This window comes from Salvelinus fontinalis, chromosome 21 (assembly GCF_029448725.1).
Source record: "Salvelinus fontinalis isolate EN_2023a chromosome 21, ASM2944872v1, whole genome shotgun sequence".
In the NCBI taxonomy this organism is placed as follows: domain Eukaryota; kingdom Metazoa; phylum Chordata; class Actinopteri; order Salmoniformes; family Salmonidae; genus Salvelinus; species Salvelinus fontinalis.
The window spans coordinates 25,751,696-25,769,951 of record NC_074685.1 but is presented as its reverse complement, the minus strand read 5'-3'; the positions used below and the strand labels follow the sequence as shown (position 1 = coordinate 25,769,951).

General features: G+C 43.3%; 1 protein-coding gene across 12 annotated transcripts in view; it reads left to right on the top strand.

Annotated features, from left to right (window-relative positions):
- Positions 1–16,820, top strand: part of LOC129818501 (glutamate receptor ionotropic, NMDA 1-like) — a 38,494-nt gene extending 21,674 nt beyond the window's left edge. For 4 of the 12 annotated variants that reach the window (XM_055874449.1, XM_055874446.1, XM_055874447.1 and 1 more), the window contains 7 exons: positions 333–494; positions 763–872; positions 1,781–1,926; positions 2,229–2,285; positions 7,503–7,529; positions 8,364–8,477; positions 11,906–16,820. In XM_055874449.1, coding sequence (XP_055730424.1) covers positions 333–494; positions 763–872; positions 1,781–1,926; positions 2,229–2,285; positions 7,503–7,529; positions 8,364–8,477; positions 11,906–11,974 — 685 coding nt within the window. In that variant the 3' untranslated portion in view covers positions 11,975–16,820. The remainder of the gene's footprint in view (positions 1–332; positions 495–762; positions 873–1,780; positions 1,927–2,228; positions 2,286–7,502; positions 7,530–8,363; positions 8,478–11,905) is intronic. The other 8 variants (XM_055874455.1, XM_055874457.1, XM_055874458.1 and 5 more) reach the window with 5 other exon arrangements.
- Positions 16,821–18,256: the final 1,436 nt, after the last annotated feature.

Below are 18,256 nucleotides of genomic sequence, written 5' to 3'. Positions count from 1 at the left end.
TCATCCAGCCAAGACAGAACCAGGCTCAGACTCAGAGCAGGGCCGCATGCACTGTGTCAATAGCGTTCTAAAGTTGAGCTAATGTTGAGCTGAGGAGCACCTTTTTTCAGGCTTTATCCAAGACGAGCGTCTTTGAGGTGGGGAATCCAATGGGGGACGCGCCGTCGTCCGTCCGGCATTGGATTTCATTTTTCAAGCGGCGGTAGACATGGATGGTAATGCTGACTCACACGCTTTGTGTGGCCAAAGGGGATCCGTAAATGTGTGTTGTGACAATCACTGTACTGTTGCACCGTAACCCCTCCTCCCCCCTGCCTCCCTCCCCCCAACAGCAAGCTGCATGCTTTCATCTGGGACTCTGCGGTGCTGGAGTTTGAAGCCTCGCAGAAGTGCGACCTGGTGACCACGGGAGAGCTGTTTTTCCGTTCGGGCTTTGGCATAGGCATGCGCAAGGACAGCCCCTGGAAACAGAATGTGTCCCTGGCCATTCTCAGGTCTGTCCCAGCCCAAGCAGCATTGTTTTTATGTTGTTCTTTTTTTTCTCTCTTTTTATTTTCCTTTTTTGACCATCCGACACCGCTGTGTCAGCTCTCTTCTCTCTGTATCTCCCCATTCCTGCCCTTTGTCTGTCTGTTAGTCTATCAGTCAGTCTGCGTTTGTGTCTTCTGTGTTACTAGCATTCTGGGATTTCTCTTCTGGAGTGTATGGCTTGGCTTTTTGTTAACTGTCTTACCTCTTTGCCCACTCCCCCCACCCCTGCAGTTCCCATGAGAATGGCTTCATGGAAGATCTAGATAAAACCTGGGTGAGATACCAGGAGTGTGACTCACGGAGCAATGCCCCAGCCACACTCACCTTTGAGAACATGGCAGGTAGGGTTTCCCTTTTGGGTTTTGAGAAACCTAAAAGTGATTGGACAAAAACTGCAGTGGTAAGGTACTGTAGCCTTTTTTTGTCCAATACCTTTTTTCCCTGTATTTTTTTTGTTACGTGAAGTGTGTTAAAGTTGTTTGTTGTGGTTTACTGTTATACACTGAGTGTACAAAACATTAAGGACACCTGCTCTTTCCATGACAGACTGACCAGGTGAATCCAGGTATGCGCTATTATCCCTTATTGATGTCACTTGTTAAATCCACTTCAATGAGTGTAGATGAAGGGGAGGAGACAGGTTAAAGAAGGATTTTTAAGCCTTGAGACAATTGAGGCATGGATTGTGTATGTGTGCCATTCAGAGAGTGAATTGGCAAGACAAAAGATTTAAGTGCCTTTGAACAGGGTATGATAGTAGGTGCTAGGCGCACCAGTTTGTGTCAAGAACTGCAACTCTGCTGGGTTTTATGCTCAACAGTTTCCTGTGTATATCAAGAATGGTCCACCACCCAAAGGATATCCAGCCAACTTGACACAACTGTGGGAAGCATTGGAGTCAACATGGACCTGCGTCACTGTGGAAGGCTTTCGACACCTTGTAGAGTTAATGCCCCGGCGAATTGAGGCTGTTCCGAGGGCAAAAGAGTTGGGGGGGTGCAACTCAATATTAGGAAGGTGTTCCTAATGTTTTGTATACTCAGTTTCGTTGTTATAGCTGTGATCCTAATATAAACTTGCAAGGTTTGCAGCGGACGGCGTGAAGTGGAAGCAGATTGAGGAAAAGACGGGCAACCGTTGACGTATAGACTAGATTCACACAGACACAGTCATGGTCAGTGGGTTGCGGCTGAGTGTCAGAGTGGCGACTCACCACCCATCCCTGTGTCTGTCTGTCTCTGTCTGACAGGAGTGTTCATGCTGGTGGCTGGAGGCATAGCAGCAGGGATCTTCCTCATCTTTATTGAGATCGCCTACAAGCGGCACAAAGACGCCCGCAGGAAGCAGATGCAGCTGGCCTTTGCGGCCGTCAACGTCTGGAGGAAGAACCTGCAGGTATGGCATCTCTTTCCCCCCGTAAGCACTGGCACCCGGGGGGGGAAGGGCAGAGATGGGCTGAGACACGCCCAGTATAGCCCTTCCTGCAGGTTCCTCCAATACAGGTGTACGACCAATCATTTTTTTCCGTCACTGTTAGCATCCTGTCTGACCATGTTGCCTACTGGTGATAGTCACTCATGGATTGCTGTGTCACATTCAGTGATGAAGCTGTTCCTAAGGCATTACCATGGGCCACCGTGGGTCCGTCTTCCAGTCCCTTAGACCAACGGCCCCCATGTCTCCTCTCTGTGCTGCAGGACAGTAAGGAGGCCTCTGGGAGCCAAGCTGTGGGCGCATCGATGACTCCATCGTTAGTACGTAACATAGACAAGTGCCATCTCCACCCCACGTCACCCTTTCGCTTTTAGAATAAAAGTTCAGCTAAAATCAAAAGTAGCTTTAACATGAGAAAATCTGAAACAAAAATATGCATTCCACGTTCATGGCATGAGCCAGTTAAGCCTTACACTTACCTTAGCACGTATGCAACGCAAGAACGCAATTAGCTACGCAAAATGGCCCTTCTGCGTACTTGCGTTGCAAAAATATGGAAAAGTGTGCAGCCCAAAATGTATAATGCAACGCAACTACGCAGAACGGCCATTTTGCGTAGCTAATTGCGTTGTTGCATTGCATGCCTGTGTAGGGTATAAATTAGGCTTTATGCACTGCTGCTATAACACTTTTAAGCTTTGTAAGGTCAGGTGATGAGGACATGCAGGGGAATAAGGTAATAAAGAGATTCTCACATAACTCTGAGATACTCACATAACTATGAGATAAATCTCATGCTTTTTGATAGCTGTAACAATGTGCTATAATTTCTGACCCCGACTCTCCTACGCTTGATGTTTATACTTCTCCAGTATTTACATCACTCCATCCCCCAGAACCCCCGCTCCGCTACACTGTTTATAGACACAGAACATGAGAGTCCTCTCAGGAAAAGCCTGCGGGTCAGTCACTCGTTTCAAAACAGTGGCTGTCTAAAGCTAATCAGGCAAAAACCATTCCAGCTACAGTTGAGTTATGCGCTCGCTCCTCAGTCCGTCTCGTTGCTGAAGAACATGATTTGCCCTTAACTCCAATATCTTCCGCTGTGAGGCATTGGTGGCCTTCCAACTTCCTCTTTCGCCCTTACTTCGTATCATCCTGCCCCCCCGCCCCCACCCTCACTGCGCTGGCTTTCCAGCAGCAGGAGGAGCGCAGCGTGGGGGTACAGGGGAGGGGGTTGACGGGAGCAGACGAGGCGGCAGTGGACACTGTGAGCCTGTGATGTGGCACTGGCAGCCAGTCTCCCCATGCTGGCTCTTTGTTAAGCACTCACAAAAGGTCAGTGGTACACCTGTTGTATTGACAGCAGGGCTGGAAGAAGGTACGGTAAGATCACAGTCTCCAGTGTGTGTCAGCAAATCAATGTCCTTCAGAGACTGTCTGTCATCTATCTTACTACTGGATGTAACTGTTGTCTTCATGTCTGTGTACATGTATAGACACATACAGCAGACAAATGCATGCAGGCGCCCGCTGAGAAAGGAAAAGGACACACAAACTGTTGGTCTGCATAACATCTGTGTTTTAGACAAGGTTTTATTGATACAGTTTATGAATCATTTTTGCACTGGTGAACAAAGATGGCTACATCCATGTAAATCATACACAGCATCCTTCTCAATAGGGCCTGGTGCTAATGTGGGGTTCACAAATGACAGTTTTCTGCTCTTATTCCTCAAATGGGGCATTATGCTTGAAGTAGTAGAAATTAGACTGTGCTTGGAGTAGTGGAAATGAGGTCATGCTTGGAGTACTATACGTGAGATCATGCTTAGAGTAGTAGAAGTGAGGTCATGCTTGGAGTAGTAGAGGTGAGGTCATGCTTGGAGTAGTAGAGGTGAAGTCATGCTTGGAGTACTATACGTGAGATCATGCTTAGAGTAGTAGAGGTGAGGTCATGCTTGGAGTAGTAGAGGTGAGGTCATGCTTGGAGTAGTAGAGGTGAGGTCATGCTTGGAGTAGTAGAGGTGAGGTCATGCTTGGAGTAGTAGAGGTGAGGTCATGCTTGGAGTAGTAGAGGTGAGGTCATGCTTGGAGTAGTAGAGGTGAGGTCATGCTTGGAGTAGTAGAGGTGAGGTCATGCTTGGAGTAGTAGAGGTGAGGTCATGCTTGGAGTAGTAGAGGTGAGGTCATGCTTGGAGTAGTAGAGGTGAGGTCATGCTTGGAGTAGTAGAGGTGAGGTCATGCTTGGCGTAGTAGAGGTGAGGTCATGCTTGGCGTAGTAGAGGTGAGGTCATGCTTGGCGTAGTAGAGGTGAGGTCATGCTTGGCGTAGTAGAGGTGAGGTCATGCTTGGCGTAGTAGAGGTGAGGTCATGCTTGGCGTAGTAGAGGTGAGGTCATGCTTGGCGTAGCAGAGGTGAGGTCATGCTTGGCGTAGCAGAGGTGAGGTCATGCTTGGCGTAGCAGAGGTGAGGTCATGCTTGGCGTAGCAGAGGTGAGGTCATGCTTGGCGTAGCAGAGGTGAGGTCATGCTTGGCGTAGCAGAGGTGAGGTCATGCTTGGCGTAGCAGAGGTGAGGTCATGCTTGGCGTAGCAGAGGTGAGGTCATGCTTGGCGTAGCAGAGGTGAGGTCATGCTTGGCGTAGCAGAGGTGAGGTCATGCTTGGCGTAGCAGAGGTGAGGTCATGCTTGGCGTAGCAGAGGTGAGGTCATGCTTGGCGTAGCAGAGGTGAGGTCATGCTTGGCGTAGCAGAGGTGAGGTCATGCTTGGCGTAGCAGAGGTGAGGTCATGCTTGGCGTAGCAGAGGTGAGGTCATGCTTGGCGTAGCAGAGGTGAGGTCATGCTTGGCGTAGCAGAGGTGAGGTCATGCTTGGCGTAGCAGAGGTGAGGTCATGCTTGGCGTAGTAGATGCAAGCAAATCATTGAAGCTAATACAGTATGTTATGAACATTATTCATCTTGTCCTCGTGTCTCTGGAGGCCATCAATGTGATGACTTACTGAGCTTCAACAGAGGAAGTACAGTAAAATACATATTTCACACTATTCAGTACACACTAGCATAATAGCAGAGTTGGGTGACAATTTATGTGTACTTTCCTTTCTCTGTAGGTATCTCCAACTAGGTGTCCAGATGTTATTTTGACTGCTTGTGTGTTTGTTGGTTTGTGTGTTTGTCTGTTTATATTTGTGTGTTTTATTCTTCTGTGCATATGCAAAGTGTTTGTATATGCCCGCTTTCCAACACAGGTACCTCCAGAGTGTGCACTTCTGAATAACCTGTTTGAGTCTGTCATATCCTTCACACTGTTTCTGCTCTGAATTGATTACGCCTTAGTCTCATCTCCAACAACTAACCAACCATTCCAGGGTTGGGCTAAATTCCATTAGGAATTTCAAGTCACTTCCTGAATTGATTGAATTGAATTGGAATTTACCCAAAACCTCACCACCTTTGTTTGCTTGTATCTACTGAAAAAGCACCATGAACTGAATCTGTCCTCATCCCTAGTTTAAAAGCAGCTGCAGTATCTACTGTAGCCGTTAGCTTTTTCTGTTGTAGCAGGTCTTATTCAGAAGTGCAATGCCTAAAAGTGGAGATATTAGGAGTGAGATCAACGAAATGTCAACAAGAACTAATGCACTCCAGTGGCTGTTGTTTCCTATTGGAGACAGGCAGCCGCTGCACATGCGTCCAGTGGGACTCTTTCTCCGTTGGACCAGCATGCTTTGCATGACCGGGACTGTGCAAACGCAGCACTTCACCAGCGGTCAGTATCGCTTGATGTCATGTGAGACCTGGATAGTCTACGCTGAAAAGTACAACAAGAAGAAACAATTTTGACAAAAATATAAAAAATACTAAAGACTAGAAAAAATCAATGCTTTGAGATGCCTGGGCAATGAACATTGTCTTGTTTATATCTAAATGTCTCTATGCCTCATCATTACCTCATTGATGGAGTTTTAACATGAGGTGACTTTGACCATTGACTAACGTCTAGATGTCATCTTCCAACAGGAAATCCATTTTATTCGACTTTTATCTCACTCAGAGCGGAGTGGTGACCTGTCCATCACTCCTCAGCCAGTCAGCTCCATCAATCTTCCACACCACCCAATAGAACAGCACCTCTTAATGCTGTGACATTAAGAGACTGGGGATGGCTCAAACAGAGACCCAGTCATGTAACCTGATGACAGGGGATGTTCTGTGTTGGTCCAGTGCTGGCCTGGGTTGAATGTCATGCTTTATGTTATTTGTCTCCTCTTCTATCTCTTTCCCATACCAACCCTGCCAAGCTCTTCCCATCCTCCCATGCCCCTTTCTGCATGCTCTCAGCTGAAATTCACACAGCCCTGCCCTAAGGTCCTCCCCATACCCTACCACTAATTCACCTTACTCTACATCTCATACCCATTCATCTAGGCCTAGGGCCTCCCTAACCCCTATGACTAATGTATCCTACTCTCTACATCTCATACCCATTCATCTAGGCCTAGGGCCTCCCTAACCCCTATGACTAATGTATCCTACTCTCTACATCTCATACCCATTCATCTAGGCCTAGGGCCTCCCTAACCCCTATGACTAATGTATCCTACCCTCTACATCTCATACCCATTCATCTAGGCCTAGGGCCTCCCTAACCCCTATGACTAATGTATCCTACTCTCTACATCTCATACCCATTCATCTGGGCCTAGTGCCTCCCTAACCCCTATGACTAATGTATCCTACTCTCTATATCTCATACCCATTCATCTGGGCCTAGGGCCTCCCTAACCCCTATGACTAATGCATCCTACCCTCTACATCTCATACCCATTCATCTGGGCCTAGTGCCTCCCTAACCCCTATGACTAATGTATCCTACTCTCTATATCTCATACCCATTCATCTGGGCCTAGGGCCTCCCTAACCCCTATGACTAATGCATCCTACCCTCTACATCTCATACCCATTCATCTAGGCCTAGGGCCTCCCTAACCCCTATGACTAATGTATCCTACTCTCTATATCTCTTACCCATTCACCTAGCTAACCATCCCCATCCAGACCTCACAACGACATGGCCAAAACCTCACATACTACCTACCTACCTCACCAAAATCTCTCGTACTTCTCCATTCCAGGCCCAATCCCCGCTCTAACTCCGTTTACTAATGTACTGTATATAGTACATATACTATTCCATATACCACTACCCCACTCTTTAAACCATTTATTTCACTCCCTAGGGTGTGGGGGGAATTTCCATTATACCCGACCACCGGTATAATGACTCAAGGGGCTTAAATTATATATTACCTATCTGTTGTTTATCTTATGTTGGTATGCATTTTAGCGGCTCCCCTGCCTTGTAGAGCACCTTTTCTTTTTACTGCATGGCTTTCAATGTGGTTGTTTCCTTTGCCAGCTTTTCTTCTCGCTCGTTTGGTTGCCTTGGCTTTGCTTATGGATCTTAAAGTAATAACGATCTAATAGCAAGACGACGGATGTTTATTTATTTTTTCTTTTCTCCCCCCTACGCAGCCCTCTTCCTCTCTAGAGACTCAGGATGTAAGAATACCTTAATATGAGCTTTTGCACACAAACACTCTCTCTGCCATGTACCTATAGAGGACTGAGAGTAGCTGTGGGGCACTTTGATGGGATGAGGGAGGGACGTAGCACAACTGATGTGTGACTATCATGTAAGGATATGGTTAAAATGGGTTTGGGAATAAGTGGGAGGGAATAACAAGCTTTTCTAGACCTTGGACAGGGGTTTGAACATCCAATGAATACAGTTGATTCTGCTGACTATGACAAATCATAGACATGGTATACTGGCTATTTTGTTGTTCCTCAGACCTGGCTAATATATATTTTCTCTTTGAAAGGGTGTGTGTCTTGGGTGAAAGGGGTGGAGGTGACTATTTGATGTGCGGGTGTGTGCAAGTTGGAGTGAGTGTGTGAGTAGGATGTAGTGGATGGTCAAAGCAGCATAGCACAAGTATCGTCAACACATGCTCCTCAAACCATTCCAATGCATTTCTAAAGACATGGGGGTATTTGGATGTGTCAGTGCTTGGCTAAGGATTTTCCATCATGTCCAGTCCCACTATGGTGAAATGGCCTAGCCGACAGTATAGAGGCATTCTTACATAATTAGACAGACTACAGTCCCAGTCCCACCCTTGAAAGTGGCGCCAATCTCCTGTTGCCTCCAATGTCCAATAGAGACTACTTTGGGCCAGGACACTCACCCTCATATTGCTTCAGACAGTGAAAGGGAAGGGGGAGGGAGGGAGGGTGTGGAGAGAGGGTGAGTGGGTGGATGGGTGAGACTGAGACCAAGGTATCACTCCACCCCAAGAATATGAATAACTGTTCTACATATATTTATTTTAGGATAGGAAAAGTGGTAGAGCAGAGCCCCCCGACCCCAAAAAGAAAGCCTCTTTTAGGTCCATCAGTACCTCCCTGGCCTCCAGCATCAAGAGACGTAGGTCGTCCAAAGACACGGTAAGGAGATGAAGAAGGGAACATCATCTTCCCTTACTCTTCCCTCTCTTCTCTCTCTCTTTCTCTACATCTGTCTCCTCTTCTCTCTCAATCTCTCCCTCTTTTCCTGTCTTTTCTATCACCATTCCCATCTCTTAATTGCCAGAACCCCATTCCTCTCACCCATCCTACATGGCTCAGCAGCAGCCATGGCCACATGTCTGTCAGTCTGCCATCGATCAGCCATCCAACCAGACGCCATCTGTAGGCAGACAGGATGCTAGGCAGCAGTGCAGGATGCAGAGCAGGTCAGGGGTTGGAGCTGGTGTGCTGGTGCTGTGGGGAGAGCAAATGCAGGGCCAGGCTGGGCTGGCTTCATGGGATTAGTGGGTGTAGTACTGGAGGTGCAACGCAGCAGTCTGTCTTGCTTGTTTGGGCTGCTCTTCCTTCCTGCCAATGATATGGACGTGGTTTTGACCAATTTGTCTCTTGGTGATTTTGAAGTGTGTGTGTGTGTGTGTGTAATTGTGTTTGTCTCTTGTTCCTTTGATTGCCTGATCCTTCTGTTCAATCCATCTTTTATACACTTCAATCCCGCACTTCTTCTTGTTTTGTTTCAGTCGTTGTTGGTTTTGATTTCAAAGCATGCGCCAACGTCCTGCCATTTGCCAAAGTCAGTCAACCGTTCTGGAAACAAACTAACATGTCGATTTTTACCAACAGACCATCTATTTCAGGGTTTTCCTCATGGAGTCATGTTATTAGATCTAGTCTGTCTACTTTTGATTTGTCATGTTTGTAACCATATTGTCTGACGAAAGGATTTATTTCAATGTCCTTGTGGTGTCCATTTTGCATGCTTTTTAGGGTCTATTTCTAGGTGGTTCTATTGTCTTCCTCTCTTTGCCTTTCTCGGGTTGAGATTCTTTGAAACATCACGCTTTTATTGTATAAGCAGCTTAGACCCACTGTAAAAAGAACACAGGCCTTATCTACCTCTCTTTCTATGGGGGCCTTGCTGCAGCACAATAAGAGTGTGATGCTCTCTCATTTCCTCCACAGTCCAGTTGGAAGGGCCTGCTCATTGCTGGTGAGGAGGCTCCTCCACAGTGGCCTGACAATCTAGTGACCTGCAACATTCTCTGTCCTGCTGTTCACCCAGACATAGCTGGCTGATGACCAAATCTGAGTTAACCAGCTATGGTTAATTCGGATTTAGCTTAGAGTTCCACAGTAGATATCAAAGCCTTTTGTTTTTCCTTGACTACTTACTGGACCAATCAAACATGTCGAAAAGGTCTCTCTTTGTCTGTGTTTCTGTTTGATTTCTCTCTCTTTTCCCCTTGGTCTTATATCTAGTATCTCTGACATTTACATTGATGTTACTTCTTTGATCCAAATCAATACTTACTCTCTCTTGGAGTTTTTCTATAGACTTGGTCTCAACTATTGGAATGGAGAAGATGGAATGACCATTGTTGCTGTTTGTGGGAGGGTTGGGATGGTGGGAGGGTTGGGATGGTGGTTTGGGAGTTATCATGCTCTTACGCACATCCATGGTGAAAAAGAGAGACCACATAGGTTATAATAAGATTATAACCAAAGATGTACCATCCTCAGTCTTTGACTATTATTTTGATTTTATATAAGTGTTCTTCTTTTATATTAATGGTTATTAATGGACTTTTGAGTGTCAGTGTCCCTCACCCACATGCCACACTGCTCCTCTCTCCCTCCCTCTACAAGCATGTGAATTAATGTTGTTGTTGTCAGTAGTAGTAGTAGAAGTAGTAGTTGCAGTAGAAATAGTAGTAGTAGCAGTAAGATATATTATTTTAGTAATAGTAATTGTAGTAGTTCAAAAGTCATTGTGGTAGTGGCCATAATATTGATGTATTGAAGTGTCTCGCTTTTGCTGGTCCACCTTCGGCCAGTAGGGGTTGCTCTAAATGATACCACTAACAGCAGGCCCCAAAGTAGGTCCACACGTGGACATCTTAACAGGGGCCTGTAAGCCTTGTGATGATGCAACTCTTAGATCTAAGTGATAAGTTCTTTGTAACTATTAGTAAAAAATCATCAGTATTTTTATTTGTATTACCCTATGATGATGTTGACCCTTGACTTAGCGTGGTAGTTGCATCATAACAACTTATATAGCTCAATATGCTTGAATGCTTGAAGAAAAGCATCAACACCGATTCAAATGAGAGACACAATCACCAACACCTAAAATAATCGTTTGAATTTGCTGATTTGCGAAATTGACAGGCATCAGAAATTACATTTGGGATGTTTGTGAGGATGGATGGAGGTACTCGGTGGATTATGATTGGCTTGTACTGAAGTGTCTCTGTTCTGAAAAGGAAGACCTCTTAAAGTACAAAAACATGTTTAAGCCATTTGTCTTATCACAGTTTGAAAAAGTGTTGTGAATTAGGTTTCTCCAACTTTTCTACTCTAAATCAGAATCCATGACAAAGTAAGTGTGATTTTGATTTGACATGCTGGAAACACCGCTGATGAAAACAGCATGTCTCGTAGAGAGCATGATTCAGCACAGTGGGATGGAATTATAGGAAGGCAACAAACTTCACAAAAAACAATCCCTATATTTTGCAAGATCAGTTCATGGCCATATTTGCAATGGATAAGGAACAATCCACAGCAATTGCAGTGGTTAGTGATACTGCTACTTTGTCAATTGCTAAAGGAACCATCCTTACCATTTTCAAGTATGTTACCTGCCATGAAGATCATGACAAATTACACAATCAATGACATTAGGTTACACAATCCCAAAGTCACAGTTGCCATAGTAACTGAGCACCTGCATGGAGCTGGGTATGTTGCTACCCAGCACTGTAGATGGCCATTAAAACCAACCACTCTGCTTCTCAGGAGGAGTACAGTGAAATATGGACTGGAAGTAAGAGTCCAACTGGATAGCGATGTGAAACAGCCAAGATTGCACTGGGGTTTAATCATAATGAATATTTTTCTCTCAGCTTAGCTGCTAAAAATAAAACCCGGTCTGCATGCAAATGACTGTGGGTAAATCAAGCTGTCTTATTTTATCCAAGGGGGTAAATGATTGCCAAGTCAGTCATGTAGGGTTGAGATTACCTTTGGCTGATTCAAATGTGCTCTACCCTCTGGGCCTTACCTCCACTCCAATGTAGTCATATGATAACCCTCCTCAGGCAGAGCAAGAACTAGCACATGTAGACTCATGGCTGCACTGTACTAATCTGAGGACACAACAATGGAACCAAAATGTTTCCACCTTTCCTAACCACACTGCCTTTCGGGGGTTATAAAACACCTCTGCTTTGATGATTTTGACTGAAATGGAGCAGAGGTGTTATTTTCTATAGCAGTTTTGTTTAGGGATTTTGTAGGGGATTGACTATGGCTCTGTTTTTCTCATGTTCTCTCCATCTCTGCAGCAGTACCCACCCACCGACATCACGGGCCAGCTCAACTTGTCCGACCCATCTGTCAGCACAGTGGTGTGAGAGGGACAGAAGGAGAGAGAGATTCTCTCCTCGGAGAGAAAGAGAGAGGGTGGGTGAACGGAGAGAGCCTTCCCCCAGATCGCTGCATTGTTGGATCCATCACTGCTGAAGCTTTTTGTCCCATTGGCTTTGCAGTGGAGCGATGGAGCCTACGTCTAAGAAAGGACTCCCCTGATCATATTCTCTGATCATGGCACCTGTTACAGCTGTCTGGCATTAGTTAGCTCTAGGGTTCTGAGCTTACTGACACATTCTGTGTTTTTATCTGTTTTCTCTATTCATGCTCAATTTATGCTTAAAACAGTCCAATCTTTGTCTAATTTACTTACTGCAGACATAGTGATGCTGGATACTACTACTATTTAATATATCTACATGATACATTTGACTGTTTTAAAAATCTTGTTTATTTAGATGACTTAAGTATACAAACAAGTTAAGTTCTGTACATATCATTTAACGTATAAGAAGGGACTATAACACACATTATTATTTCACAGTATTTAACAACAGGAGGTGGCAGGTAGTTTAACGGTTAAGGGTTAGTTAGGCCAGTAACCGAAAGGTCGCTGGTTTGAATCCTCAAGCTGACTAGGTGAAAAATCTGTCGATGGTCCTTGAGCAAGGCACTTAAGCCTAATTGCTCCAGTAAGTTGCTCTGGATAAGAGCCTCTGCTAAATGACTAAAATGTGAACAGTATAATAGGTACACTTTGCTGGATAACAACTACAGCATTTTATTTAGAAATTCTTATTTTAACTCCATGTTTAAACATTTTAGATATGTCTTTGTTCAATTGGACACGTTTTAATAGTGAGAATATTAACTTTTGTGACAATGTAATCCTTTAAAGCAGCAATTCTAAAGAAGGAAGCATGCATGTATTGTAAATGCATAGATGCAACTGAATATTTATGTAACTAATGTCCATGGTGTTAATATTGCTGCTACTGTTTGTTGGAATACTCTGTGGCACTTTACAACACACTTAAAACCATTTTCTAATCACTCACAGTTTTCTGAGATACAAAAATGGAGAACTTTGTTTACATTGTATTCTTTGCCCCTTAATAATTTTATAACTGCCAAATGCATGCTTGTATATATTTTATCCAGCCAGTATTATCCTTTGGTGCCCCTTGAAAACATTCTGCCTGTAACGTAATGTTCACATTTACCTGTATTTGGTCCAATGAGGTCCTTACACCTTTGATATTAGGAAAGTGGCAATGCTCTATTCTTATTTGAAAGGGATTTTTAGTCACGAATCTAATCAAAACTACAGGAAATACTCTCAAAAGGGTGCAAATTTTTGCTTTTGCCCTAGCACTACACACCTGATTCAAATAATCAACTCATCATAAGCCTTTGGTGGAATCATGTGTGTAGTCCTAAGGCAAAAGCAAAAATGTGAATCCTTTTGGGTCCCCAGGACCAGGATGAAGAGAAACATTCTCTGTCATTGTTTTCTGACATATGTTTGGAAACCTCCCTCTCGCTTTCCTCAGTCTTTCTTATCGCCAGTGTCAAGGTGTTGCATCAAAGGGCCAGGTTTTTCACCCAACCAGCACTTGGTCTTTCATGCAAAACCTCTTCCCTGTGCATGGCAGTCTATCTTCAATTTGCACTGAGGTCTTTTACATGATAGGAACCCATGTGAATTGATAACTCGGCTTAACTTGCAGTCTTGCGGCTGTGAGGTTAGGTACAGTTATCTTGGTTAAATGCAAAACGGGCCATTTCCCAGGCTCTGATGTTGAGAAACAAAGACAAAGTGTGGCATGTTGAAACAAAGACTACAGTACCATTCTGGCATGGCAATGCACAGCACTTTAACCTGAGGGCTTCCCCATACTGTTCCCTTCAACAATGCTGATTGAATTATGATTATGTATTCAGTATGCAAGTACATACAAATGTATATGAATAAGATTAGAAAACAGCTCACAAGAGAGATCATGGTCTAATTGTTACAGAATGATCCACAGCACAAAATGGTTAAATCAACGTTGTTTCAACGTAATTTGTCAATGTATTGTGATGTGGAAAATACATTGGATTTGAAAAAGTTGTCAAAGTTGTCAAGGTGACATTTCAACCACAGAATTATGTCATCATTGTAACCAATTTTCAACATAGTCAACCTTGAATAAAATATGTTGAATTTGTACCTTTTGAAACAACATCAGATCTTCAACGTTATATCCATGTCAGAAAAAAAACAACAGGCTGGGCTGTACCTGGTACTGGAGAGTTGATCTATCTACAGCTACCCGTTGGTCCAGGGTTTTAACCAAGCCCAGCCCTGCTTAGCTTTGATATTTTCCACTGACTACTACCAATGTGCTATCGTGAGAATGATTATTGAGAGATCTCTTAATAGCTAAATAGATTCACTGTTGCTATCAAAGTAATTCCAAAGGTCATATAAGCAATGTTCCCCCCCCCCGAAAAAATCCGGCACTGAGCAAATTTCAGGTCTGCTGAGCGCAAACTTGAATGTTGTGAAAATTCTGTGGAACTTCCAGCGCGTGTTTACTGCTTTAAGTTACAGTTTTAACAGTGGCCAAGTAGGCTACTGTGGCTATTTGGTCATAATGTAGGACTACCATAAAAAAACTATGGAGAAAATGAATCCCATAACATTGTAACATGGAAATCGCTGTTCTATCATGCAGCCTACAGTAGCAGCCAATATGTGTTGGTCAATGTAGGCCTACATCCATGCAGGGCTTGACATTAACCTGTTTATCCTCTTGTCTTTCATAAAAGGAGGTGACTGAAAATGTTTTTGTGTTGTTTGATGTAAGAAACCACTTTACAAAAGAAAATGTATTATTATTTCCATACCCTTTTTACAGAGAATCAGACAAATTATACTACCCTCTGCTTATTGGCTACTTAGCTTATTCAAGCCTGTCTCAATATACAAAACTGCCCCTTTAAGACAAAAAAAAGCTCTTTACCTGACTCGCTTTTCAAAGATGTCTAGGAATGTGTACGTTTTGTGGTCTTATAGGAAGCAATCACTCCCCTATTGCTGACTACAAATGATCTATAACTGGGCTAATAACTCACTAACTAGCAAAGGATACAAAATGCTTTGATCTCAAAACAAGTGCATTTTCTCAAGACCACAGCTGTAAACACAGTCCAGTTCAAGGTAAACGGCACAGATCCATATATGGCAATGGTCTATTTGTATATAGGCCTACTACAGCTCTGATTGGTTATGCCGCATGGGTCTGTGTAATGTACGGGTTGAGTCGTGTGCAATAGAATCCTACTCCGATGAGGTCTGCCTTCAACAAAATCTCTTGCATAGTTCGTTTTGTTTCAGGGTGTTGCATTAAAAGTGGCTAACATTGCATTGATTCGATCACAATTGCCACAGTAAAGGGAAACGTTGATAGTGTTAACAGGGAAAACTAGACAAACTGGATATTGAATTGTGTTTTGTTGTCAACACAACCAAATATCAACATTTAAAGGAGATGTAGCTTCTGCTTTGGTATTTCCATCTGTGCCACTGACATAGTTTAGCTTGAATTCCAGTTTGCTACAAAAAAAAAAAAGCATTTGTCGGATTCATGTCCCCTTCTCAACCAAAAATCTAAGTTAAAGAATAAGACTAAATCAAATCAAACTTTAAATAAAGTTTGATTTGATTTAGTCCCGTTCTATAGATTCAATATTTGTTTTATATGGAGACAAACTGGAATTAAAGCCAGACTACTGGCACAAAAGATACATATTTTTCAAATGTTGATATTTGGTTGTGTTGACCAAACACAATTCAATATCCCTTTAGCAATACAGCAAATAGCCTAAAGTTAACGCAATCTTACAAACTAATATAACAGTATTTATTCAATGTTAAAATTAGTAACACACCAATGGCCACATTGAGGTTACTGTACTTTAAATGTATTATGTAATCATAGAAAGTGGGCATGTTCAAGATGATAGCATGCAAAGGTCACAGGTCTGTGGAGATCTTTACAATTGCTTTAATAACGTGCAGAATCTCGAACAGCATTGATCAGTTCCACCATTTTTTATGTAATCTCAACTGCAATCCAGGTCATTTGGTTCTGCTATTACATGAAGCACAGTGACAACACATATTGTTGTATAAATACAGATTATCTGACATTGTTTTTCCATTCAAATTTGGTTGGGCTTTCAGATGGTTGAAAGCATAGTAATAACATGTTGGGAATTCAACACATTTCTGGCTGTCTTTTTGAGTGTCTCTCAACCAAATATTACCCAAATGTTCACCTTGAAATGACGTGGTGTCCCCAGTGGGGAGTGTCTCATACAAACAGAAAAAAAGTCATTAATAATTGTATGAATTTGTTTGGTGACAAAGTTTTTGATGAAACACATAGATTGTAGTACTTCACAGGAGAAACAGTTAACATATTAACAAATGTATAGCACTAAGTTTATGAATGTGAAATTGTATCATTGAAATAGTTGCTTCTAGTCATTTTCTCATTCTGGCCAATGCTTGCTTAAGTGTTTTTATCAGTGTTGTTTTTTGGTTCTTGAATGCTTATTGATATTGACCATACAGATTATGTTTAGTTTTCTGAAATGCATACTTTGAGTACAATGTAAATATAATTTGGTTTGTTATTGATGAGGATGAGGAGATTGACATTCTAGTACCACAAGTGCAATACAATGTCACGCACACACAAACACACACTCAAACACGGTATACATTTTGAAGTTTTACCTCCTCAATTACGAAGATGATATAAAAAGATTTTCAATTAAATGATCGTGTTTGTATAGATGCACTTGTAAATAAAATGTACCTATTGCCAAATGCAATCAGAGATGCTTTTGTTTATGCAGCGTAGCCAACTACACACATTGCAATCTATATTGTCTGCCGACACTCAAAGGGTGCACTTGGGTTAGTTCGCTTGTCACGTCGGATGAGCGTAGAGGCATGATACAGTATGTTATGTTCTGTGAATTTAGTGTGAACCCAATCCAAACGGAGCGCGGGCAAGCTAAATCAGGCAAGCTCATTTTCAGTGGCCGCAGTTGGGGCCTAGGACAGAAGAAGGCTGACGTGCCTGCTCAGGTAGAATATTTGGGTGAGTGTAGCTTAAGTTTTGTGCCTGTTTTTTTCCCAGAAGAGACAGGGGTCATGAATTGTGTTTCTAGTTAGGCATATGGCACAATTTTAGAGCGAATACATGTGATGCCACCAGATTCCACCGTCCACACCTGTTTGCAGGTGAACCTCATCACCTGAATTCTAGAGTTTGTAAGGTAAGAAGTTTTATTTTACTTTCATACACCCAAGTACTTCTCTGCAGCTGCCACCACAACATCTATTTTCTGTGATTTACATTCCATTTCTGCGGTACAGTTGATAACCACGGCTATGAACGCTAAGAAACCAACCTTACTGAAGCAACCTTACTGAACCTTGTTAAGTACCGGTACTTGTGCCATTCTTCAGGGGATTAATCACTGATGTTCCATTGGAGGCATGAGCCCAAGGAATGGAGGGGATGTAAACACATCAGACGGCTCGTAAAGAACATTATGAGAGATGACGTCATGTTAAAATCATGGGCAAAACAGGACAATCCCTGTTTAGGTCATTAAGATTGTTTGACTATTATCATACTGTCTTGTATGGTGTCTTATTGTCCATCAACAAGGTGAGGGCAAATCAAAACATGGTCATTATCGCATTTGTTGTGGAATAAAGTTTCCATGTAGGCTTAGTTTATAATGCTACATTGGAGTGGGTCTAGGGTTTATGGGATCAAGGTGTTGATGTGAGCCATGACCAGCCTTTCATAGCACTTCATGGCTACAGAACGTGAGTGCTACGGATCGGTAGCCATTTAGGCAGGTTACCTTGGTGTTTTTGGGCACAGGGAGATCTGCTTGAAACATGTAGGTATTACAGACACGGCCAGGGAGAGGTTGAAAATGTAAGTGAAGATGCTTGCCAGTTGGTCAGCGCATGCTCGGAGTACACGTCCTGGTAATCTGTCTGGCCCTGCGGCCTTGTGAATGTTGACCTGTTTAAAGGTCTTACTCTCATCGGCTATGGCGAGCGTGATCACACAGTCTTCTGGAACAGCTGGTGCTCTCATGCATGTTTCAATGTTGCTTGCCTCGAAGCGCGCATAGAAGTCATTTAGCTCGTCTAGTGGGCTTGTGTCACCTTTGTAGTCCGTAATAGTTTGCAAGCCCTGACACATCTGATGAGCGTCGGAGCCGCTGTAGTAGGAAAACAT